The sequence below is a fragment of the Schistocerca nitens genome, chromosome 5, assembly GCF_023898315.1.
Source record: "Schistocerca nitens isolate TAMUIC-IGC-003100 chromosome 5, iqSchNite1.1, whole genome shotgun sequence".
Classification (NCBI taxonomy): Eukaryota; Metazoa; Arthropoda; class Insecta; order Orthoptera; family Acrididae; genus Schistocerca; species Schistocerca nitens.
This window is the reverse complement of record NC_064618.1, coordinates 32,391,434-32,417,858: the sequence shown is the minus strand read 5'-3', so window position 1 is coordinate 32,417,858 and position 26,425 is coordinate 32,391,434. Positions and strand designations below refer to the sequence as shown.

Sequence of the window (26,425 nt, the reverse complement as noted above, 5' to 3'; positions counted from 1 at the left end):
ATATGAAAGCTGATCACCTCTGAAATGAAGGTGCTGGGAGTGTATAGTAGAGTGGAAACAACTGAAGCATGTGGGATGAATGTGTCAATGCTTTTGGAGAGAATGGCTGATAATACAGTATCACTTCCTGTTCACTAGATTTGTCTCTGGTGCCAGTACCTTTGTTCATAAAATATTTCCCATCAAGACTTTCACTACAGTTTGATCCCAGACCAATCTGTTCGTCTTTCTGCCTCACCTCTCTACAGGGAGTCCAGCAGGGAGCTGCCTTGCCCCATCTGCCACCCACACTCGTGGTCATATGCCCCACCTAATGTGGATGATCCATGCACAAGGAGAGAGATGTGCTCAGGTAGCCATGAACATTAGAACTTCATTGCAACACCGAAGGCACATGATAATGTTGGGCAAGTGAAACAGCTTCCTAGTGCAAGCAACATAAAAATACTCCTGATATGCTGTAAGGTTGTCATTAATATGAGCTAAGCTGAGCACTGCAAGCTGCACTGATGATGTCCTAGATTCCAATGTTGCTGTGCTCAGAGGAAAAGTTTTGACTGTAACAGCAGCCAAAAGTATGAACTGTCATCCCCATGGAGGAGATGGCAGTGCCATCCATGAGGCACACACCTGGAAGAAAAATACAGAAATTGGGCCAAGACATCAGTAAGGAGGGATGATGATGTGGAATGGTGCAGGCAGAAAGATACCAGGATGAAAGAAAAGTGTGGCACAAGGCATTTGAACACGGAGCAAAACCATTCAAACACTATGCAGAAGCACTTGAACACAGAGATGAAGGCTACCTAATGGATCACAAGACACTGGTAAAAAGCTTACAGAGACAAAAAGGAATTATAAAAGCACAAGAAGAGAGATATTCCTGAGTGGACAAGAGGAAGAGTGTTTCATTGCGGCACAGATGGTACATGCCAACATGAAGCAAATGAAACAACTTTCAGATGAAGGCAAGGTAGAGAATGCCCTGAGGCATGAAAAGATTGCCACTAATATGAAAACTATTCTTGAAGCTTCCAGTTGAGCACTCTGTCTGTAACAACTGACAAACACTGCTGTAGGATGCACTGGCAATGCCAATATTGTGGGCTGCATTCTTATTAATATAGTCATGCATTCCAAAGTAGATAGTTGATGTCGAGTCTGGAACTTGGGTTGGCTGGTGAGCCACTGTACATTCCCCTACAAAGGCTATGTAGTGGAGAAATACTGTTAAGTTGACCAGTGTCGCATGGCTCCAGGGTGGAAACCATGCAGTGGCTGTCATTGGCAAGATCCGCTGCACTGAGGGTGAGTTTCAGTTTCAAGCCCGTAAAGATGCCAGCAACTGACATACCTCTGTTGTGTGGCATAAGGCAGGATTGTAAAGCACCAGCCAGATGCTACACCACCCACTTCCACCTCATTCCTATTATGTCTCCTAATCCATCCTGTTCCCATACGCATCAGATTTTCTTTCTGTCTCACCTCTACAAAAAATCCACCTGAGAAATAATCTGCCTCACCTGCCACTCATTCTCCTCACCCATCTGTAAGTAAAGAAAGGAGTGTTACATTGAATGTGATAAACATTTTTGCTATTACTTTCTGTGGGGTATCTGTGAGAGAAATTCATGATAATTTAAAATTATTGGTGAAGTTTTCTGCAAAACACTAAGTGCTCTCATTGCCAAATACTGGATGAATATAATGTCGGTAAATGAATGCAATTAGTGAAGGTGCATAAACAAGCTTACACACAGTTCCTAAATGTTAAACGTGACACAGTGTGTTAACTGTGTAACATAAGATTGTATGTTTTATTAAGCAGATAAGTACAGGATTTTAAATTTTAAAATTTGAGCAATAATTATGTGAAATGATGACAAAAAACATTTATTTGTCCCTGCCAGTCTTCAGATAGCAAGCGTGCAACTGGAATAAAGTTCAGGCTTTCTGGAACTCGGTAATATTGATGGTTATTTATAATTGAGTAGATTAGATGCTCAATTATACACTGATCCGTAGGTTTTCTAAAAGATAGAAACAATTGATTCTGTTCTTTATCAGGTCATGTTGAAACACACTTAGTTTATCACTAGTTTGTTTTACTTGTGCAGATAAAGTATTCTTTATATTAACACGCAAATTCTTTTTTTGTCAATCAGGCCCTGCTGAGGAGGAAGGCACGCGTCCCATCGTTCAGGTGAGTGAAAGTAGTGGATGCACGTATGAGACTGGCAGAGCAAGTGTGATTTTCACCAGTAGCATATAGTTTGGTTCTGTGGCATGTAATGAACCCCACACTGCTTCCTGTCCTCCTCCCTGGGTGAGGACATATTTCATCAGCTCACGGCATTGAACCGTTAAAATACTTCCTCCTATTCTGAGCTACTCTGCACACTACCCACTTGCTTAATCAAATAAACTCCTTTATTAATATCCTATTCATCTCCATTTCAGTCTCATTGCGTCTCCCGTGGCAGTCTGTTTCCTGACATCGCAAACTTTGCAACTTCTTTAGCACTGTTAACTGAAATGCTATCTCAAGTCTAAATTACCTGCTAAATGACCCAAAAATATCTCAAAGACCACTCATATACTGGCTCTTAATTTAAAACAAGTAACTCTCTTTAATTATTAATGTCAAGTCATGTGTCATTGGTTAGTGTACAGAATCTTACTGACAGCTCAACTTCATCTCCATTCTCCTGATGTAATGGCAGTTGTCATGATGCTGACTGTTCTAGGGGGAAGGCACATTGCTGAACAAGAATGAGACAGCAAGGAATAAACCCATGGACTGGTTGTTTGTGTTGCCATCATCATTTGTGAAAGTGGCATGGCTGGACCATGTAAAACTTGGGAATTCGTGTGGATGCTGATAACCACGCCATTGAGTGCCCCCTAACCAGGTATCATCATCATGATGATAGAATAAAACACTGAAATCATCATGAACTGTGAAGAACGATAAACTAATTATCGTTATCCCACCCTGCAGATATGCTGCATCAATCTCCACTAGATTTTGTGTGTTGTGGTTGGCAGGTGTTACTAGAGGAGGCCAAAATGCATGCGTTTTAACTCACGCAGGCTGCTGTGAGGTCTGGAACAGGACAAGGAAATTAGAATTTAGAAAAACGGACATAGCTGGTGGAATACTTAACTTTAATCCATTAATGATGAACATCTGTCTTGATGGAACATGATTCACAATATCAATAGTAACTGATATGGGCGCCTTGCTAGGTCATAGCAAATGAAGTAGCTGAAGGCTATGCTAAACTATCGTCTCGGCAAATGAGAGCGTATTTTGTCAGTGAATCATCACTACAAAGACGGTTGTACAGCTGGGGCGAGTGCTAGGAAGTCTCTCTAGACCTGCCGTGTGGTGGCGCTCGGTCTGCAATCACTGATAGTGGCGACACGCGGGTCCGATGTATACTACCGGACCACGGCCGATTTAAAGGCTACCACCTAGCAAGTGTGGTGTCTGGCGGTGACACCACATTATGCACAACAGAGAAGGGTATAAAAGTTTAATGCCACCATTTGAATTAAAAAAAAAAAAAAATAATCACTTTGTGGTGGTGACCATTGTTCATCGGTACTATAGACATTGTGAGATGTACACCTTTACCAAAGCGATGTGTTACACCATAGTTGATACTCATTAAACATGACAATAAATATTCCTTAAAATCAACACTTACCACTGACTGTTGTCTAAAATGCTTACTGATTGCAGTTGGGAACTGAGATTTCCCCATTTTTGAGCAAATATCACAAACACAAATGACAGGTACTCGCAATCGCAAACACGTTTCAAAGTACCTTTCTAGAATGATATCAGACTCATTCTCCTCCATACATTCATGGCCTGTCAAACTTCCTAAACTCTTCTGAAAATACTTTCCTGCTTGTGAAATAACTACCAAGTGAACTACTTTGAGAGGTATACTTGTCATAGTGTTTGTTATGTTTGACACGTGTTGATTAGTAATTCAATAAAACTACCTTAGTGTACTTAAGCACGTGCATCACAAATTGTGCAGTGTGATTTCAAACTAACTGTTTAGTTACTTTTGTCATTAGGGATTTGCTTTCAGTAATATTAATATAGGTCTCTGGTACATTAAACAGAATCGAATGATCATTCTTGTGATCTTTCAGATCTTGCATTGACTTACTTGCCAGCTCCCATGACCATGGCAAACAGTCCTTTATCCAGTCAGTGGTTTCTTTTTCATACATCTTGTTGTTTAGGACCAATATGTGGCACAAATCTTAAAGGTCATGGAATGTGTCAGATAAAATAAAATGTTTAAGAAACCAAAAAAGAGGAGCCATAAGTTTAAGTAAATGCAGTCAATAATATAAGACAGGAATGGCCGCTGAGGTGCCACCTCTCCATTTCTTCCCTCCTCCTCTTTCCTAATCATGACATTATTCCAATGGAATATTGGTGGCCTTCAATCCAAAAAGATGACTTGCGGCTGCTCTTGGAATCGCAGCCTCTGCTAGTTCTCTGCCTGCAGGAAACAAAATTGCATCCTCAAGACTGATTTGAGCATTTGTATTTCTTCCCAGTCTGCTTTGACTTCCTCTCTCCAAATATGGCATTCCATATCGTAGGAGGAGAGAGGGGAGTCATGCTGCTCATATGGAAGGACATTCAAAGTCAACCCTTCTCCCTGACTACCCAGCTTGAAGCTATTCCTGTCCGCATTTTACTTCCTCTCCTGAACTTTTCCATATGTACTGTTTACATCCCTCAGTCATTCGGTGTCATGGACACTCTTCATCCAGCTTACTGGCCAACTCCCTCACCCCCTTCTGCTGCTCGTTGACTGTAATGCACACCATTCCCTTTGGAAATCTCCCAGAACCTGACAGAGAGGTGCCCTCTAGGCTGAACTTCTCAGTCACCTTAACCTCATTTGCCTTATCGTGGGAGTACCCATCTTCCTTTTATACTACATCCACTCCTACCCATATCTGGAAATCTCCTGCACTGCCCAATTTGCCCATCATCTGATCACTGTCTCTAGTACGTACTCGAGCAACCATTTACCATTTACCATTTGCTATCCATTTTCTGACTCCTACCCCACATATATGCACACCCAAATGGCAACTTTCTAGGGATGACTGGAGATTTACTGTTCCCTGGCACCCTTTGAGTAACATAATTTCTCCAGTTGTGATGGCCAGGTAGAATATCTTACAAATGCTATCATTACCACCACACAATATTCCATTCTCGCACTTCATCTTTACTGTGCCATGTCCCAGTGCCTTGATTGACTGAGCTGTGTTGTGACTCAACTCACATGCAGAGATGTGTTCTTCATGTTTTTAACCGTCATTCTACGATGGCAAACTGCATTCATTATGAACAGTTGCATGCACAGTGTCGTTGCACCCTTCAGGATAGCAAAAATCTAGCTAGATTTCCTTAACTAGTTCTTCTAACAGTTCCACCACCTCATCTGTTGTATGGGCCCTGCAGGACCAAGATCCATTGGGCTGCTATTCTGCGGAGATTTCAAGCTCCACCCACTATCATTCTGCCTTCCTCCACCAGAAACAAGTGGAGGAGGCTTGGGTAGTACCCTTATTTTGGCAGATTAGTGAGTGCTGCAAGCTGCCTTTAGTATGAGGGGGTGAGAACTTGCTCTCACTTCATATCGATCCTCCAACACAGTGCTGGATGATGTTTGCATTCAGATGTTGCTAAACCTTTCTTTTGTGGGCAAGCACTTGCTCTTTCTTATGTACAACTGCATCTGGGCAGAGTTCGCCGTTTGCCAGATGCCAGCATAAAGACACTGTCATTCCCATACCCATACCCAAGCCCAGTAAGGAAAACTACCTTCCTTCTAGTTACTGCCCCATTTCTCCCACAAGCTGTGCTTGCAAACTGATGAAACATGTAATTCATGCCTGGCTGGTATAGTGACTAGAGTGTGGCAATTCACTGACCACTGTACCGTGCGGATTTTGAGCAGGCCGTCCTGCAGCTGACCATCTCATCACTTTGTCAGCGTGTGTCGCGAATGGTTTTCTGTGGATATATCAGACACTGGCAGTGTTTTTAAATTTGCAGAAAGCCTAAAACACCTTCTGAAGGATGGGTATTCTTGATCTCTCTACATGTGGCACTTCTGAGGCCACATGCCCCATGTCCTTCAGGTATTTTTAAAGTATTGATTTTTCAAGGAATGTTGGTACTGCCTTGTCAGACACCTTTATCAGGAAGTTGGTGTGCCTCAGGGTACTGTTTTGAGTGTGACCCTCTTTGCTATTGCCTTTAACCTTATTATGTCCTGTCTCCTGCAGGTCATCTCCAGCAGTCTACTGTTGCCCACCCCTACCCTGTTACCCTCCCACACCCTGTCCCAGCCTCCTCCTTACCCCCACATGATTGCCTGTCTCATCATGTGCAACTGCTCGCAGCCTGGCTTCAGCTGCCAGAGAGTGTGATCACGTGTGTGAGAGTTGCATTTGCGTGAGTATGTGAGTGTATGTTATCTATATATAATAGAGGCCTTGTTCACTGAGAGCTCACTTTCTTACAGTTTTTTTTTTTCTTTATTTTTTTTTTATTTTATTTTTTTTTTTTTTTTTGTCGTGCCTGTGTGCCTTCCATGGTATTGTTAAATTCATTTCTGAAGAATTGTGATGGCTCGAGGCATTGAGGTGCTGAGGTAGGGGTCAGTGTACACTCATCAGCAAACAAACAATTGTGCCTTATTAGACAAAAGCCAGGAAAGATCAGACCATTTGGCAATAGTGCCGTAAAAACCAGACCAGAGATTGATCTCGGGGAGATGAGTGTCATTGGTGTGGTAAATGTGAGGTGTCTGATACTAACTCAGTATTCATGTATGCCCCATATGCTAGTGATCGCTTACTTAACTGCATAGGTTATGGACCTGACTCTCAGAAGGTTCAAATCACTGACATAAGCACACTCTTAGCCTTAGTATATTTATTGGCATTAAGGTTCTAAGTGCTCACTGCCTACCATTCAAGCAACTAAGAATGGAAGACCAGTTTTACCAACAAGTTTTTTGTATTCCACTGCCACTCATATTCTTCATTTTGCAGCTTGAAAATATATCTCTGCATGTTTTGGAATGAAGGTTAAGGCCTCAAAATTACCTGCTCTTCCCAAATCCATTCTCCATGGTGAAATGATAGAAGCATTGCACGGTAACCTGAAGGTGCAGAGTACAAAGCTACACATTTCCATTTTTTAATTGTTTTTGCAAATTCACTAGAAAGAGAGACAGATTTTTTGGACATTTATGCAAATAATGGAATTGTGTGTCTGAGTAATGAAATAGCTGCTCTTGTTGCGTATGGGCTTCACTCTGTTTCAGATACATTTATTAAAGTACCTGTAGCTAAAGTCATGAAAGTTATAATGTTTTATGATAGAGAAAATAACCAACAACAAAAGCAACATTTGAAGAGCTCTTCTTAAAAGACAGAATGAAACATGAAACCTTTAACAGTTCATGATAAGAAATGTTACACACTACAACAACCACACTTAATACTTACCATCCTTAATTGTTTAAAGCAGTGGTTTAAATTTCCCAGAGTACTTTGACAATGTGTGAATAAATAATGATGTACTTGTGCACTTACATACAGCCATTAAAGCTGATGGGGAAGATAAGGAAGATGATGGCGAGGTGAGTTGCAGTCTTCTGTTAGACCATCATAGCAACAATAGTTGCGGGCACAGATCAGTGGAAGCTGTCATGGAAGGCCTTAGAACATCACTGAGACCCTAATTACAAGTAACAGACATAAGAAATAAATGAATACACCTTTGGTTGTCGTTACCCATGCCCTGGCTCCAACTCAAACCATTAATGTTTGCTTGACTGTGATATTCCTGTGGTGCTGCTTATGGGTGGATGGCTGTAACTGACGTATTGTCAGAGGTGTTAGTCATCATAAATGGCATATTAGTCCAATGCTGATTTCTCTCTTGTCATGCTGATAAATGGCAAAAATGTTTAAGGAAATTTTGTTCAAATATGTGGCCTGTCCTCAGTGTAAGCTGTGCAAGGTTAAGCAAACGTCTGCAGTATGCAGATGATTTGGCTTTCCATCCATGCTTGTCACATATCTGGCGGAGTCATGAATTTCTATGTATCCTGTATTGACATGACAAATATTAAGGAGTAGTAACGTGCATTTTTAAAGCTATACAAATTCACCCCAAGGGTGACTATGGGAATGGAAGTTGCCTGAGTATTGGGAACTTTGGATAAAATATCAACCTGTGTGATTGATGAATCTTTGGAATGTCAAAAGTCTACCCCTACTGTAAACAGAATTTTAAAGAATTTTGTTGAAGGAGGCACTATCAGCAGAATGCCTGGCTCAAGATACTGAGCACACAGCAGGATAACACATAGCTTGCCTGTAAGAGCCAACTAATCCCTCCCCTAGATACGAAGCAGTTGTAGTGAGTGACCAACTTCCCAGTTCCAATGATGCAGTTCACTGAGGGCCAAGGAAAGCTGTACTGCACGCACAATGATCCACTATAAAACAGGAACTCAGTGAGGAAATGTGTTACACTGGCTGGCAGCCAGAGAGCTCCATCTGAATGCAATGTGGAAAACTGTACTTTTCACAGATAAGTTGTCTTACCAAGACCAAACAGTAGTTCAGCAGCCGCGAGGGTCCAGACATAATGGGGAATAAGTGGTGACAACAGGTAGTACAAGCCGATTGTCAGTTTCCTGGGGGCGTCGGTTTCCCCGTTGGGGGCGTCGGTTTCCCCGTTGGGGGCGTCGGTTTCCCCGTTGGGGGCGTCGGTTTCCCCGTTGGGGGCGTCGGTTTCCCCGTTGGGGGCGTCGGTTTCCCCGTTGGGGGCGTCGGTTTCCCCGTTGGGGGCGTCGGTTTCCCCGTTGGGGGCGTCGGTTTCCCCGTTGGGGGCGTCGGTTTCCCCGTTGGGGGCGTCGGTTTCCCCGTTGGGGGCGTCGGTTTCCCCGTTGGGGGCGTCGGTTTCCCCGTTGGGGGCGTCGGTTTCCCCGTTGGGGGCGTCGGTTTCCCCGTTGGGGGCGTCGGTTTCCCCGTTGGGGGCGTCGGTTTCCCCGTTGGGGGCGTCGGTTTCCCCGTTGGGGGCGTCGGTTTACCCGTTGGGGGCGTCGGTTTACCCGTTGGGGGCGTCGGTTTACCCGTTGGGGGCGTCGGTTTACCCGTTGGGGGCGTCGGTTTACCCGTTGGGGGCGTCGGTTTACCCGTTGGGGGCGTCGGTTTACCCGTTGGGGGCGTCGGTTTACCCGTTGGGGGCCGTCGGTTTACCCGTTGGGGGCCGTCGGTTTACCCGTTGGGGGCCGTCGGTTTACCCGTTGGGGGCCGTCGGTTTAACCGTTGGGGGCCGTCGGTTTAACCGTTGGGGGCCGTCGGTTTAACCGTTGGGGGCCGTCGGTTTAACCGTTGGGGGCCGTCGGTTTAACCGTTGGGGGCCGTCGGTTTAACCGTTGGGGGCCGTCGGTTTAACCGTTGGGGGCCGTCGGTTTAACCGTTGGGGGCCGTCGGTTTAACCGTTGGGGGCCGTCGGTTTAACCGTTGGGGGCCGTCGGTTTAACCGTTGGGGGCCGTCGGTTTAACCGTTGGGGGCCGTCGGTTTAACCGTTGGGGGCCGTCGGTTTAACCGTTGGGGGCCGTCGGTTTAACCGTTGGGGGCCGTCGGTTTAACCGTTGGGGGCCGTCGGTTTAACCGTTGGGGGCCGTCGGTTTAACCGTTGGGGGCCGTCGGTTTAACCGTTGGGGGCCGTCGGTTTAACCGTTGGGGGCCGTCGGTTTAACCGTTGGGGGCGTCGGTTTAACCGTTGGGGGCGTCGGTTTAACCGTTGGGGGCGTCGGTTTAACCGTTGGGGGCGTCGGTTTACCCGTTGGGGGCGTCGGTTTACCCGTTGGGGGCGTCGGTTTACCCGTTGGGGGCGTCGGTTTACCCGTTGGGGGCGTCGGTTTACCCGTTGGGGGCGTCGGTTTACCCGTTGGGGGCGTCGGTTTACCCGTTGGGGGCGTCGGTTTACCCGTTGGGGGCGTCGGTTTACCCGTTGGGGGCGTCGGTTTACCCGTTGGGGGCGTCGGTTTACCCGTTGGGGGCGTCGGTTTACCCGTTGGGGGCGTCGGTTTACCCGTTGGGGGCGTCGGTTTACCCGTTGGGGGCGTCGGTTTACCCGTTGGGGGCGTCGGTTTACCCGTTGGGGGCGTCGGTTTCCCCGTTGGGGGCGTCGGTTTCCCCGTTGGGGGCGTCGGTTTCCCCGTTGGGGGCGTCGGTTTCCCCGTTGGGGGCGTCGGTTTCCCCGTTGGGGGCGTCGGTTTCCCCGTTGGGGGCGTCGGTTTCCCCGTTGGGGGCGTCGGTTTCCCCGTTGGGGGCGTCGGTTTCCCCGTTGGGGGCGTCGGTTTCCCCGTTGGGGGCCGTCGGTTTCCCCGTTGGGGGCCGTCGGTTTCCCCGTTGGGGGCCGTCGGTTTCCCCGTTGGGGGCCGTCGGTTTAACCGTTGGGGGCCGTCGGTTTAACCGTTGGGGGCCGTCGGTTTAACCGTTGGGGGCCGTCGGTTTAACCGTTGGGGGCCGTCGGTTTAACCGTTGGGGGCCGTCGGTTTAACCGTTGGGGGCCGTCGGTTTAACCGTTGGGGGCCGTCGGTTTAACCGTTGGGGGCCGTCGGTTTAACCGTTGGGGGCCGTCGGTTTAACCGTTGGGGGCCGTCGGTTTAACCGTTGGGGGCCGTCGGTTTAACCGTTGGGGGCCGTCGGTTTAACCGTTGGGGGCCGTCGGTTTAACCGTTGGGGGCCGTCGGTTTAACCGTTGGGGGCCGTCGGTTTAACCGTTGGGGGCCGTCGGTTTAACCGTTGGGGGCCGTCGGTTTAACCGTTGGGGGCCGTCGGTTTAACCGTTGGGGGCCGTCGGTTTAACCGTTGGGGGCCGTCGGTTTAACCGTTGGGGGCCGTCGGTTTAACCGTTGGGGGCCGTCGGTTTAACCGTTGGGGGCCGTCGGTTTAACCGTTGGGGGCCGTCGGTTTAACCGTTGGGGGCCGTCGGTTTAACCGTTGGGGGCCGTCGGTTTAACCGTTGGGGGCCGTCGGTTTAACCGTTGGGGGCCGTCGGTTTAACCGTTGGGGGCCGTCGGTTTAACCGTTGGGGGCCGTCGGTTTAACCGTTGGGGGCCGTCGGTTTAACCGTTGGGGGCGTCGGTTTAACCGTTGGGGGCGTCGGTTTAACCGTTGGGGGCGTCGGTTTAACCGTTGGGGGCGTCGGTTTAACCGTTGGGGGCGTCGGTTTACCCGTTGGGGGCGTCGGTTTACCCGTTGGGGGCGTCGGTTTACCCGTTGGGGGCGTCGGTTTACCCGTTGGGGGCGTCGGTTTACCCGTTGGGGGCGTCGGTTTACCCGTTGGGGGCGTCGGTTTACCCGTTGGGGGCGTCGGTTTACCCGTTGGGGGCGTCGGTTTACCCGTTGGGGGCGTCGGTTTACCCGTTGGGGGCGTCGGTTTACCCGTTGGGGGCGTCGGTTTACCCGTTGGGGGCGTCGGTTTACCCGTTGGGGGCGTCGGTTTACCCGTTGGGGGCCGTCGGTTTCCCCGTTGGGGGCCGTCGGTTTCCCCGTTGGGGGCCGTCGGTTTACCCGTTGGGGGCCGTCGGTTTACCCGTTGGGGGCCGTCGGTTTACCCGTTGGGGGCCGTCGGTTTAACCGTTGGGGGCCGTCGGTTTAACCTTTGGGGGCCGTCGGTTTAACCGTTGGGGGCCGTCGGTTTAACCGTTGGGGGCCGTCGGTTTAACCGTTGGGGGCGTCGGTTTAACCGTTGGGGGCGTCGGTTTACCCGTTGGGGGCGTCGGATTTCTGTGAGCGGAGCAGGAAGGCTTCCTCAGTAGCAGGCCGTATGCCCACATTTTGAAGAAAGTGGTGCTGCATTTAGTGTGAATGCTATATTGTGGAGGGGATCTCATGCTACAGGAAGAATATTCACTTGTGTATAGGTCTGCTCATTCAACTGCAGCTGTCCAACATAAACATTAATGTAATGGACTTGCTGTGAGAGACTGCTCACATGAACACAATATAAATTATGTGTGTGTAAGTAGCACGAACACACAGAGAACTGGCTGTGAAACACACCATTTATAGGTGATGCTCTTTTGGACTGCTTTTTTTGAAGCCTCGGTGGGGTTGCCTCTTCTGACAAATGGGTCCAATGCCTCACAGATTCAGTGTCAGGGTGCATGACATAAGTCAGAAATAATGGGGCATTCTGGATAAAATGTTATGGACTGAGAACATTTTACTTTCTTTCCTTGTTCTGCTGTGCAGTGTTCTGTCAGTGAGAGCCAGCACAAAATCTCTTGGTGACAGAAAAATATCAAAGATGAGAGAAGGAAATTTGAGCTAGTTCTAGTTGGCATTATCCTTGTACCTGAAATAAATTTATTTTAATTTAATATTTTGAGTATTACATTCTCTTTACTTGCTCTCTGCCTACATACATGAAATGAATAAATCAAGAGTGCCCCTTTTTAGGGCTATTTTTTGTTATGTCAAATTCATCTCTCTCCCACTCTATTGCCACCCATCAGACTCGGCCAAAAATGTGCAAAATATATCTTCTGTTTCTCTCTCTCTCTCTCTCACACGCACACGCACACGCACACACACGCATAGGCAAATTACAAATTGGAAAGTATCTCATGACCAAATAAGCAAACAGGGCAGTAGGATAATTTGTAGTTTCTAAATGGTGTTTATATATAGAAATTGGTCTGTATGCTGCATTTATTTGATGGAGTACATGTGTTTCCTCATGCTGTATGTAGAATAAGAAACAATATGACATTTAATTTCTGTTGGACAAAACGTGTTTATTTCTTGTCTGACTCCTGGGCTACAGCAATGAACTTTGTCCAGAGCTTGTTCTTCCTTTATGTAATGGAGGAAAAATGCAACTGTGGACACTGCATTATGTAATTTCCCCATGCATCCTCCACAGCCTGACTAAACACAGCTTTGTTAGAGGCCATCTGATCTCGACTGTCGGTCTTTTGTCCCAATCAGTGCTACCTAACTATAGCAAGACCGTGCACTCAATTTGCTTACTAAATCACAATGTGTCTTACATCACTGCACCCTTCAGTAAGAGTGATAGATTTGGTGAGTGGGAAGTAACTATACTGCCACTCATCTCAGACACTTCATACTTGCAGAACTGCAGTGCGAAAGGAGGGAGGTAGGGTGGGTGGGAGGGAGGTAGGAGGGAAGTCAGTATGGAACCGATGTAGCAGAAAATCTGTTTGTAATTTAAGCACCACTTGGTATTAGGCTCATACTCACCCAGTTTATGGACTGCAGTTGTTCTTGTTATTGTTATTGTCAGTCCGAATGGGGTTTGATGCAGTTCTCCACTCTGGTCTACCTTGTGCAAGCATCCTTGGCTCTCGGTAACCATTATTAAATTCATTATCATGTGTTGAAATCTGGTAGGAGGCATACAGTAATGATTGTAACACAGTACCACATGGAATGACTTCAGTGCAGTCACCGCCACCAACTTCTGTGCAAATGACTGGTCAGAGAATTCTGTACTGCCTTCACAGAGTGAGTAAAAGTACTTGTTTCTCATGAGGTACTGCAGTGCTGGAAGTTAAGCTGCATCCTGTTAGCAACTGACACAAGCTGAGTGGACCAAAATCCATTTAGTTCACTTTCAGAGGACTAATTCCAGACCACTGCTGTAGCCCCTCAATGAGCTATGGACATTTGTGGACGTGTTTAGTCAGATGTTTTTACCTATTTTTCCACTTTTTGTTTCCATTTTAATTTCTTGTATTTCCTTTGTTTTGACTGCCATTGGGACCCTAGTTGTTGGGCTGCCCCAGTCCAATTATGCTCCTGCTCAAGTCACTACTCGACAAAAAAATTCTTATTTGCAGTTTCCTCTCTATTGGATGTGTTCACATTAGTCACATTGTGTTGCTGCTGTCATAATATCAGCTTCCATCCCTGTTAGGCCTGACCACAGATATATGCATGGCCAAAATACAAAGTTGCTTCAAAATTGTCCACAGCAACTGCTCTAACAGCTTCCCAATTAAATGCTCTTATATACCAAAATGGGATAATGATGCATTGCCTGTAGTTCTGTCAAACTGTGCTCTTACAGATTACTTTAAAGACTTCAGTTTTGAAATTTCCTTTCCCCTCCAAGTGATGTAGGACTTGCCTTGTGCGTGGTCAAGTAATCTAAATTTACATTGCAGTTGGATTTTGTGTAAATGTTACATTAGTTTCTTGTAAAAGTTGTAACAGCAGTCCCTGAAAGGAATGCCTGATGTTAAGTCATCAGTACTGAGTACCACATTTGTTGATAGTTTTGTTGGTTAAGCTGTGTATCCAAATTGGCATATAGTTCCTTTAGTTGCTGGATATAAAATTTTCCAATTGTTTAAACTCCCACACCTTTATGCTGGTTCTTCATGCAGTCATTGTTGCTCTCTGCAGTGTTACTATGAATATGTGCTAGGCTGTTACAGTATTTGTGATTTATGATGCCATATATCATTGCTACCAATGTCACATAGTACACTTAAAGACACCTACACTATCTTCTTTGTAAATTAGATATACTTTTCTGCATATCACCTTAACACTGTCCACAGTATGAAGTGAAGTGGCTTCCGCCTAGTCATTCACTATGAAACACACAAGTCTCACTTGTTCTGTGTGTACAGGTACAAATCAGTGAGGCTGATACACTGATGCCAGTTGCCACTGATGCATTTTTACAGGAGAATGCCATCAATAGCGATTTGGATGCCTACAGTGCTATATTTCAATCACATTGCAGTCTGCTGTAGCAGTGTGAACAACAAGAGCTATTGAGTGTAGTTTGGGGGCTAACTGAGCATGTGCTAATCAACACGAAATACATAATTCACATATAAAATAACTATCCAAACCCTAACCAACAATGTACCTTGAACAAACTGCTTGCATCTGTAAGAAGTTCCCTAACAGGGTAGTGTGACTCAATTGAAATGAAAACTTATGTGCTGGCCACGCATGTTAAGTATCTGTGGGCATACCCTCAACACATTAAACTTCCTTACCTCTGGGGCAGCTATTAGCATGTTGGAATCCAAAATATGAACTTTGATGAAGAATTACTCTAACACAACAACACTCTGGAACAGGTTAGTACACCCCTAAATAGACAAAGCTCATAAAATCATAATGTATTGTTGAGGCCAGTGTCCTCCAGCTCTGTAGGTATGCAGTCATTACAGTACTTGCGGATAGTTTAAAGTGTTTCGATCAGGATTCTTGGTATTCGTGTGGCCTTTATGGCTTCCTATCAACATCACACTACTAATACAAAAGAAAGTGAGTCACATAGTTGTAAGCTGCCACAACTCTGCTACACTACACGGCACGGCATTTGCGACGTGTGCCACGTGAACTGCTGTGGCTCAACACTTTGGGGTCTGCTGGTTCTCAGTAACTTGAAATCCAATGGAGACACTATCAGAATTGTACATGACATAATTTCTCTATCTCCTAACTGTGACAGTCTGTAATTTTATAATGGTCTGTTATTCCTTTCCCCTTTCATGAGGGGTGTTCATTCCAGCAAACTATGCTGTACCTTTATTTCGGTCACTGGCAGTGTCCTTACACCAGCCTCCAAACACCAATGTCGACTTGCTTTTTGTGGGCACCTTTGTCCTTCTCTGTGACAGTGGCTGTATATGGCAGCTGTAATGAATTCAGACAATTAAAATAAAAATATTTTGTGGTTCTTCACTTGGATCATTATGCAGTTTTCATCAATCTCACTTTTATAAAATTTCACATGTATGTACTTGCCACAGCACCTGATTCCTAATCTCCATCACTATTTTAGTTTAGCAACTTCTTGACATTAAAATGAGCATGTGCAGTGAGAAGACAACCACTGCCACATATCAAGATGTTTGATTTACACTCAAATTCTGTTGATGTAAAGTTATTCAGCTTCTTAATATTTTTGCAGATGCCGCAGAAGTTAAGGATTGAGGAGCTGTTGGCAGGTGAGATATTTGCTTTCTTCAGTAGCTTAATTACACATTAAAGTTATGACTTTAATATTTTATTATGTGGTACTTTATTTTTCATCTTTTTCTTTGACATTAATATTCCATTGGTGGTGTGCTAAATAATTTTTGTGAAACAGTTTTTCAAAATTCTATACTATAACTTAACACTGGATGTTAATTATGTCGTACATAATTCATACTGAAAATTGGCGGTGTTATTGTAACTACGAAAGATTGGTTACAAATGTGCAGTTGCATTGAAAATGTGTACTGCGGTAGATTGTGAGGGAAATGTGGTCAAAGAGAAAAAAGACAAATTTTTAAGTACCAAATTGACATTTAGAAATTTGTCATTGTAATGTTAAGCAAACATTACAAATAAGCACACTACGATAAGTAGTAATGAATTTTGCCACCTGACTGATGTGTGAAATAGTCTGACCCATCTGGACGCCACAGTTACTCTCAATCCCTCACCTGCCGAGATTGTTATTGACTACCCGGTGACAACATGCTACTGAGTACAAGGTGGCTGACTTGTTGGTGGCTTCACAACTTGTGTACTGCATTCTCGAGACCCATCTCGTACTCCTCTCACCCCCTCTACTCCCATACCAGCTTCCCTAATTTGAAAATTTTGGAGTTCCCCTTAACTTAAGTTTCACAATCCTTCCCTCAGTACTAGCTACCACTACACTGCCCTTTCCCATGCCTAGCTCTGTACCTGTACCTGTCCCTGTACCTCCTATGTTACACCCTCTGCCACCCCATCCCCTCTATGAGATTTGCATTAAATCTGTCCACCACAACTCCTCACGCAGTTGGCCTGCAGGTTTATGACAATTTATCTGATTGGCAGAGGGACAGAACGCAACAAATGTTATTCTAGGCTTAGCCTTTTACTGCTTATTTCCAGATTAACCCTTTCATGGCCAATGGAACATCTTAGGCTGATGCATAACACTGTAGTGTTTCCTAGAAGTTAAAAAACTCAGACTATACATACTGGAGACTTAAATCATCATAAATAATATAATTTGTTTCGCTGTTCACTTCAATCTGTTGGGATAACTTTCTGAATCCACAACTGTAGAAATCACGTGATTTTGTAGCAAAGAGCCATGTTCAAAGTGTATTTTCACACCAAAGGAAGTATGTCAAGATCATTGAACAGAGAGCAGAGAAGATGAAATCTGAGGGTGCAAGATCAGATGAAAAAGGTGGGTGCAAAATGACTTCTCAACCCAGTTGTTCTATAGTGTTTGTTGCCAGTCTAGCAGAATGCTGGTGACTGTTACTGTGGAATAGCACCACTTCACACAGTCTTCCTGGATGTTTTTCTGGGACTATATCTGCAAGATGTCTGTTGTTGACAATAAATACCAACAGGAAAGTTACACCTCATGCAAGCAACTCGTAGTACACCACATGGTCACCTACATCTACATCTACATGATTACTCTGCAATTCACATTTAAGTGCTTGGCAGAGGGTTCATCCAACCACAATCACACTATCTCTCTACCATTCCACTCCCGAACAGCGCATGGGAAAAACGAACACCTAAACCTTTCTGTTGGAGCTCTGATTTCTCTTATTTTATTTTGATGATCATTCCTACCTATGTAGATTGGTCTCAACAAAATATTTTCGCATTCAGAAGAGAAAGTTGGTGATTGAAATTTCGTAAATAGATCTCGCCGCAATGAAAAAGTCTTTGTTTTAATGACTTCCATCCCAACTCGCATATCATATCTGCTACACTCTCTCCCCTATTACGTGATAATACAAAACGAGCTGCCCGTTTTTGCACCCTTTCGATGTCCTCCGTCAATCCCACCTGGTAAGGCTCCCACACCCCGCAGCAATATCCTAACACCGGACCTCTCCACAATATCCATAACATTATCTTGTGTGGATGCTCAAAAGTCTATGTGGCACTGCTGCTTTGTTTGGACTAAAGCATTCCTTTCCGTTCTTTCTCTTACATTAGCATAAAAACAAAATTTCTAGTCATCAGTAACAATACAGGTTAGAAATGGTCAGTGATATTCACCCACTAATCAAGAAAAAGCAAGAGGGTAATGTACATATGGCCAACCACTGATTTATATGGTTTGGCATGTGGTACCCATATGCTTTATTGTTGAACCTTCTCCTTTGTATTCAAATGCTGCACAGTGACGGAATGGTCATACTTCATCACATTTTCTGGTTCTTGAGTGCAATGATGTGCCTCATCGTGGATTAATGCATTCAGATGATCTTCATCAAATGCTGAAGGTCTTTCTGAAAATGGAGGGTCAATAATGTCAAAACAATCATCCTTTAAATTAGAAAATCTTTCCTTGCCATGCTCTGTCCCATGGCATTATCCCCATACATGGTGAAAACGTTACCATTGAAACCACATATTCATAAACACCACTGTTCTCATTTTGCCCACTTAGCCATATTAAATTAAAATGTAGCAGTGCTTTGTGTCAACATAATATTCATAGAATGACAATTTACCTAAAAGAATGTGTCCACATTAAGTGAGAACAAGGTAATGTACTTTGTAAAAATGGTGGAAAAGACGACTGTATCCTTTGATCCCTAGGCATATGAACTTGTCTTAGATCACATGTAATGCCCCCAACAACACAAAACACAATGATGGGAAAGGCTGACTTAAAGCATACATTGTGTGCTCACTGTTACATTATTGGTATCGGCTGCATAAGTAACAATAACACAGTGCACAGTGTTCACTTAAGACGTCTCTCTTTTTTTGCTCCCAACATTTAATGTTCTAATGATGTACCAACATCATAATGCATTGATGATGGGTTGTTTACATAAAAAATATGTACAAATGAAATGAGCTTCGTGACAAGGCTGAAGATATATCGGTACATAGGACACTGCATAGAACTATATGGAACATTGTAGATGTAACTGTAGATGTGCTCCAAGGAAGTGTGTGGGGCCCTTGATATTGATGTTTTATATTAATGACATCACAGACATTCTTCTTCTTTTTGTTTTTCCGTTTGGGGTATCTAATGACCACATACTAATTTCAATGCTTCCTCCTTTGTTCTTCTTCCAGGTTTCCTTCGTCTTCACTATCTATCCTTTTTTCTTCCTCAGACCATTCTGACCCTGTCTTCCTCTTCTTCTTCTTCTTCCTGCCTTGGAATGCTTCCATTTGCAACACTTTCTTCTTGAAATCCTGTCATTCTGCTGGGTCTTTTTCTTGTATTTCTTTCCAAATCTTTCCTAACTACTTGAATCTGTCCTGTTGTTGACATCTTGTCCCAAAGATGCTTAACAATCTGTTTGGTTAACCTGTTGCTGTTCACTCTGTATAAATGTCCAAAAAATAATAGTCAGCTCTTCTGCAGCATTTCAATTGTTTTTCCCATGCTGCAATATACTTCATTACTTCTTAATATTCATACTTATGGATTTCCTAGCAGTCTGAGTATTTTTCAAATGATTCTTAATTCTAGGACTTGAAGTTTGTATAATTCATAATTCAACATTAAACATTCACTTGCATAGAGACATTCTGGTTTTACTACTGTGCTGTAGTGCTGTATTTTCAAATTTTTGGACACACACATCTTGTTGTAAATGTTCATGTTTATATCATATGCTTTCTCCATTTTACATACTATTTTGTCTACCGCAAATATTTTTGAAGCCATTGCCTTGAATCTTTCCTCCCAAATATTTAAATTTATAAACCCTCTTTATCTGTTCATTATCTGTTACTAGGATTTCTGGGTCTTTTTTTATGTTTGTCCTAAAAAATTTTTTCTACAGAAACTTTTAAAGCTGCTTTGTTAGGTATTCCTTCTAAGAGGTTGATTTGTATTCCTGAATTTGTTATATTTTTATAAAGAATGGCATAATCATTTGCAAATACTAGACACTGAATTTCAGTATCTCTTCTTCTTGAAGTCTCCAGTCTCATTGTGACAGCTTATGTTCTTTGCCTTTTGTTTCAATTATCTTACTATTTCCTCTAAGATGCAGTTGAGGTGGTGTGGAAACATGTTGTCACCCTGCATTTCACCTGTTATTTTGAGTGGCTTAGGTGTTTCACATCAAAACTTTACTTATGCTTCAGTGTGTGGGTGTTTCACGAATAAGGTTTGCTAGTTTAGTGTAATGCCAAGTTCTCGAGTCACTTTACCCACTGTTTACCTGTCAATCAAATGATTTTCTAAAACCTGTAAATGTTAAAACTATGTCTTAAAATTCGTATGGACATAAAGTTGAAATTCTGTTCTGAGCCAGATTTGATCTTTCTAAATCCACTCTGATATTCTCCCAAATGGCTGTCAAGTGTTACTTCTACCTTGTTTAGTAATATTGTTAAAAATATAATACAGCCCACTGGCAACAGATATATACCTGTGCAATTATTTAGATAATGCCTATGACTTTTTTGTGCACAGGATGGATAGGAGCCATTTTCCAGTCTTCTGGAATCTTTTCAGTTTCCCATATTTCTTCAGACATAATCTGAAGGTTAGTTGTCATTTCTGCTTGACACCAGTTATGGTTGAGATGATTTTATTTCTTCTCCACTGACTTTGTTGTTTTTCAGGGTTTTTTTTTTGTTTGTTTGCTGTAGGTGGTAGATCTGCTTCCATGTTTTCATCAAATATCTGGAAATACTAGCTAACAATTCAGTTATCTACAGTTCAAGAGTTGATCAAAGTACTTTCTTAGTAAATATATCTAAAAACAAAGATGATGTGACTTACCAAATGGAAGTGCTGGCAGGTTGACAGACACACAAACGAACACAAACATACACACAAAATTCAAGCTTTCGCAACAAACTGTTGCCTCATCAGGAAAGAGGGAAGGAGAGGGAAAGATGAAAGGATGTGGGTTTTAAGGGAGGAAGAGGCTGTATTAATTACGATTGCCCTCTCCTGTAATTAGCCGTGGCTCCACAAGATGCTACCGTCTTCAACAACAGCAGCAGTTCCAGCAACACCCTTTCGTCGTCGGCTCAGAGTTTCGTCGTATGCACAGCACTGAAGTGAGACTGTTCGTTGGTAGAAAGTATTAACATCTGCTTGTGTCTGTATATGTGTGGATGGATGTGTGTGTGTGTGTGTGTGTGTGTGTGTGTGTGTGTGTGTGTGTGTGTGTGTGTGTGCGCGAGTGTATACCTGTCTTTTTTTCCCCTCTAAGGTAAGTCTTTCCGCTCCCGGGATTGGAATGACTCCTTACCCTCTCCCTTAAAACCCACATCCTTTCGTCTTTCCCTCTCCTTCCCTCTTTCCTGATGAGGCAACAGTTTGTTGCGAAAGCTTGAATTTTGTGTGTATGTTTGTGTTCGTTTGTGTGTCTGTCGACCTGCCAGCACTTTCATTTGGTAAGTCACATCATCTTTGTTTTTAGATATATTTTTCCCACGTGGAATGTTTCCCTCTATTATAACCATATCATTACTTTCTTAGTAATTTACATGTGTGGTTATTGCTTAGACCTATTTTACCATTTTCGCCTCTGATGTAAATGCATTGGAGCATGATAGCCCTTTTTGAATAAAACCATGACTGTATGTATGAGAGCATTTTTTCTGCTGTAGTACACAGTGATTCTTTTTTATCACTAATTATGATACTAGTGTCATCTGCAAATAGTAGAATTTTGGCTGAGCTGTCTGGAGCCTGTATGTCATTGATATAAACTAGAAATAACAATGGGCCCAGAATGCTGCCCTGAGAAACAACTATTTAAATTTGTTTTGGTTCAGATATGGGTTTAAAATTGTGAAGATTCTTGGATGACCTCAGCTCAACAACTTGTGACCTGTTTTGCAGATAGGATTCAAACCAATTTTTAACGGTACCTCTGATGCATATTGCTTCAAGTTTCCCTAGTAATATTACATTGTTCACAGTATTGAAGGCTTTAGCTAAATCTAGATTAATTCCAACAACCTGTTTATTTGACTCAAAATTTCCTACTATTTCTGTGCAATATGGCTGTTTCTGTACTGTGCCATGTTGACTGTTATTTATTAGTTTATGTTTTTCTAGATATTTTGTAACCCTGATTTTCATTAATTCCTCAAGTATTTTGGAGAAGGATGGGAGGAGAGATATAGGTTGGTAATTTTATATTTTATGTCTGTCACCATTTTTGTATAGAGGTATCACTTTAGAGATTTTAAGTTTATCCGGAAATATCTCTTCACTAAGGGACAAGTTTGCTATGTGCACTATAGGTTTGACAACACATGGAGCAATTTTCTTAATTATTGATACAGGTACATCATCCAAACCAGAGGACAATTTGAATTTAAAGCATTTAATGACTTTTAGAACTTAATGCTCGTCTGATGGGATTGCCATCATGCTGGTATTTACCATTGGAGACATCACTGTTAATTGTTGCTTAAATCTATTGCTTAAAGTAAGGGGAATATTAACAAAATAATTGTTTACATTGTTTGCCATGGCATTTTTTCTGTGGGGATATTTTCATTATTTTTAAGATGGATTTCCTGTTCTTTAGTTTGACCCAATTTTTTTTCTTTTTTTTTTTTTACCACATCATTCTGGACTTGTTACTAGCCTGCCTTATTAATCTATCATTACTTAATAATTTTGCTTTTGATATTACTTTGCAGTAAGTCTGTTTGTATGTTCTCACATACTCAACAAACTGCTGATCATGACATGTTTTTAACTTTAAACTTAGTAATTTCATGGTTTCACTTGACGTTTTAATTCCGGGTGTACTCCAGGTCCCTTTGGATCCAGATGATCTGTAACTCAAAAGCTTTTTTGGGAAGTACATTTCAAAGTATGCCATAAAAGTGGAAGCAAATGTATTGTAAGCATCATTTTTGTTTGTTTGTGCCAAGACCTCTGGCCAAACTGCATTTTTAACATTATTTTTGAACTGATTACAATTTTCAGTAGAGAAAAATCGTTTGTACACCTTTTTATTTTCCCTTCCTTGGGAGTTGCAGTGAGATTAAAGGTTAGTGCATTATGAGCTGATAATCCTATATTCACATTTGTAACTGCAACTTCATGTGTGACCACATTTGAGAAGATGTTATTTATTAGGATTTCACTGGAATCTGTTGTTCTAGTGGGAGCTGATACGTGGGGAAACAAGTTGAAGCTTTTAGTATGTCTAAAAACTTGTATTTTACTGAACTCTGGACCAATAGATTAATATTAAAGTCACCACAAAGAATTATGGTAGAGTTCTCATTTGAGAAAAATGTCGAGCATTTCTTCCAAATTCTTAAGAGAGACTTCAGTATCTCCAGATGGTGATCTGTAAATTGCTGCAACAATTACTTTCTTTTCTATGATTAATGGTTTAGCCTCATATCTTAACTTAAATTTAAGCTTGGGATTTAGATAAATGCATACACCAACACCTTTGACATTTTGCCTATATTACTGACTGGCAAGTTTGTAATATGTGTGACCAAAAGGACTTAAACTATATCTGTACATTGCCTAAGGCTCAGTCACAACTTCTGTGCATGGCTATGACAGGTGGTGTGGGCAGCCTATCAAGTTAGGCTGTGGTCTCCTGATCTCACATTTTGTGCTCACTTACTCAGTTGTGCAGGACTCTGACACTTGTCTCACTCCTCTGTCAACACAGCTTCCCTTTCATGTCGTTTGTCTCCTAACACTGCAGTCAGGTGTCATGTGGTGTAACTATTTAATACAATGATGTATTATATTCTGTACCATATCTTCTATACTTCTTCTCAAACTCTGTTATAATTACTTTAAAATTCAAAATTGATGCCTTTGACGCATCACATTTTTATAAATAACTTACTATGTCACTTTTGACTTAACAAATAAGTAAATTTACATGTAATTGCAGCCTTAACTAATGCAGTACATAAAGTACTTAAAAGACGTTTTACTCTCTGTGTGTACAATAGTAGGCAGTGCAGAACAACAGCGGCTATGGTCACCAGAGGCTGGACCCAGTACTGCAGGTGCAGCAAAGTCACCTGGTGAGTAAGAGTAAGATCCCACTGTGGGAGGCTTACATTCCTGCTCTGTACACTAGAGAATCAAATGTATCTGGACACCTATTAGTGGACATTAAGATTTTGTGTTCTCCTTTATGAGGACTTGAACTCTTCTGGGGACACTTTGACATTTTGAAATCTCTGTGGGTGGATGCCAGCCCATTCTTCCTTGATAGCTGATACCAGACAAGGTAGAAATATTGGACACAGGGTATGGAGTGAAAATGCCATTTATAACTAATCCCTAAGACGATCCATTGCTTTCAGGTTGGAACATCGGCAGGCAAGCCTTCTTCAGGAATGCCACTGTTTATAAGCCTTTGCCTAACAATGCTGATCCATGAGAGGTACAAGTGTTGAGCTGATCAAATCGGTCGTTGTCTGTGAACTGTTCCTCTGCCGTGTATAGTACACAATACTGTCAAATATGTACTTACCCTTCTGCATTTATCCTATCCTGAAGTACAATAAGGGGAGAACAAGTTAAAGAGGAGAAATTGCATATTGTTACACTGCCTGCTCTGCACTGCATTGTTGGCAGTAGCGGTAATGGCGGATAATGTTCACTTAGTAGTCACCACATCCAAATTCTTCCGTCAGATACCCACGGAGTATAGCACTGTTTGTCACTCCAAATCTCGTTTCCACTCATCCACTCACCAGCAGTCATAGGTATTTATGCTACAGTCAGTGTGACTTTATGTTGAACAGAAATATGTTGTTTCCAGAAGCTGCTCAGCCATTGTAACCAGTTTTTCTAACTCCCTGTACACAGCCATTTCCTTAGCGGGCTCCTAGCTGCACTTCAAAACTGAAGAGTGACTGCAGCAGCTAACTGCAAGCTGGTTTTTACTATTTCCTACCACAATGATAGAAGCACTTGTCCATCAGCATACTGTGTGTGCCTGGACTTCATGTAGCATTGGTTGTTCCTTCACATTTTCACTTAACTGTCATATCACTGACAGCTGACTTGGGCAAGTTTGGAAGGGCTGAAATGCATCCCTGTGTTAATTATTCAGGTGTAATGCAATGAAAAGTCAATGTTCAGTGTACTCAGATCCCTGACTGATGAATTCTGCTTACAAAACAGTATTACCTGCCACTTCCTATAATATATATGACGGCAGTATCTGTTCCCGAAAGAACAATTACCATGGATGACCATGCAGCTTTGCTAGAAATGAAATGATAATTAAATGGACACCCTAGCTGCAAACAGGCAGTGATGTACTTCATTGGGGACATGTTGAAAATGTGTGGCCCGACCGGGACTCGTTCCCGGGATCGTCTGTTTACATGGCAGACGCTCTATCCATCTGAGCCACCGCGGGCACAGAGGATAGTGCGTCTGCAGGGACTTAACCCTTGCACACTCCCCGTGAGATCCACATTCCCAACATGTCCACACCACTACATTCGTAGTGTGCCTAACAGATGTTTGCCGATCATACTCATTACTCGTGGCAGATTAATCTACCAAGTCCCGTACGAGTTTGGGCATAGCGTGTGCGTTCGCACAAGAAGGTCAATGGCCGGGAAGCCGTATTTTAACTATATATGACGGTAGTATCTGTTCCCGAAAAACAATTACCGTGGATGACCATGCAGCTTTGCTAGAAATGAAATGATAATTAAATGGATGGAGCGTATGCCATGTAAGCAGGAGATCCCAGGTTCGAGTCCCGGTCGGGGCACACATTTTCAACATTTCCCCAATGAAGTACATCACCGCCTGTTTGCAGCTAGGGTCTCCATTTAATTATCATTTCACTTCCTATAATAGTAGCTCCACCTCTCATTGAATTAAAGTGCTCAGTTGCCCGTTACATAAGGGTGCCCAGGTATTTTGATTGGATAGTGTGTTTATAGTTCTTATCTATGTGATTTCTGCAACCCCTTAGTCAGTCCACCATAGACAATTGAATTAGAATCCAGAAATCACAATATATTTTATTATATTTATGTTTTTGAATATTGAGGACTTTGATTTGCGGCGAGTATTTACTGACTTACAGAAATACAAAGTTTGCCTATATAGCTGTGGAAATATGTGTGCTGAGAATTACTGGGAGGGAAAAGGGAACAGAAAAATGGACAGGGAACAGGCAGGAGTTGGAGACGTAGTGGGGAGGTAGTGGAGATGAGTGATACATGTAGTGATGGAGTGAGTGACAGATAGGATAAGACAATTACATGCTCCTATCCTAGAGAGGTGAGTGGGGGGATCATTGAGGTGACAGTCTGGTGAGAGGCATTGAGTGGATATCAGGCTACATGGACTAC

The 26,425-nt window shown here is 43.0% G+C and overlaps 1 protein-coding gene across 1 annotated transcript in view; it reads left to right on the top strand.

Annotated features, from left to right (window-relative positions):
• Positions 1-689: 689 nt before the first annotated feature.
• LOC126259625 (elastin-like) overlaps positions 690-26,425 on the top strand; it is a 41,122-nt gene continuing 15,386 nt past the window's right edge. Inside the window, exons 1-3 of the mRNA XM_049956544.1 lie at positions 690-827; positions 8,768-9,169; positions 16,062-16,098. Of these exons, the coding sequence (XP_049812501.1) occupies positions 690-827; positions 8,768-9,169; positions 16,062-16,098 (577 nt within the window). The remainder of the gene's footprint in view (positions 828-8,767; positions 9,170-16,061; positions 16,099-26,425) is intronic.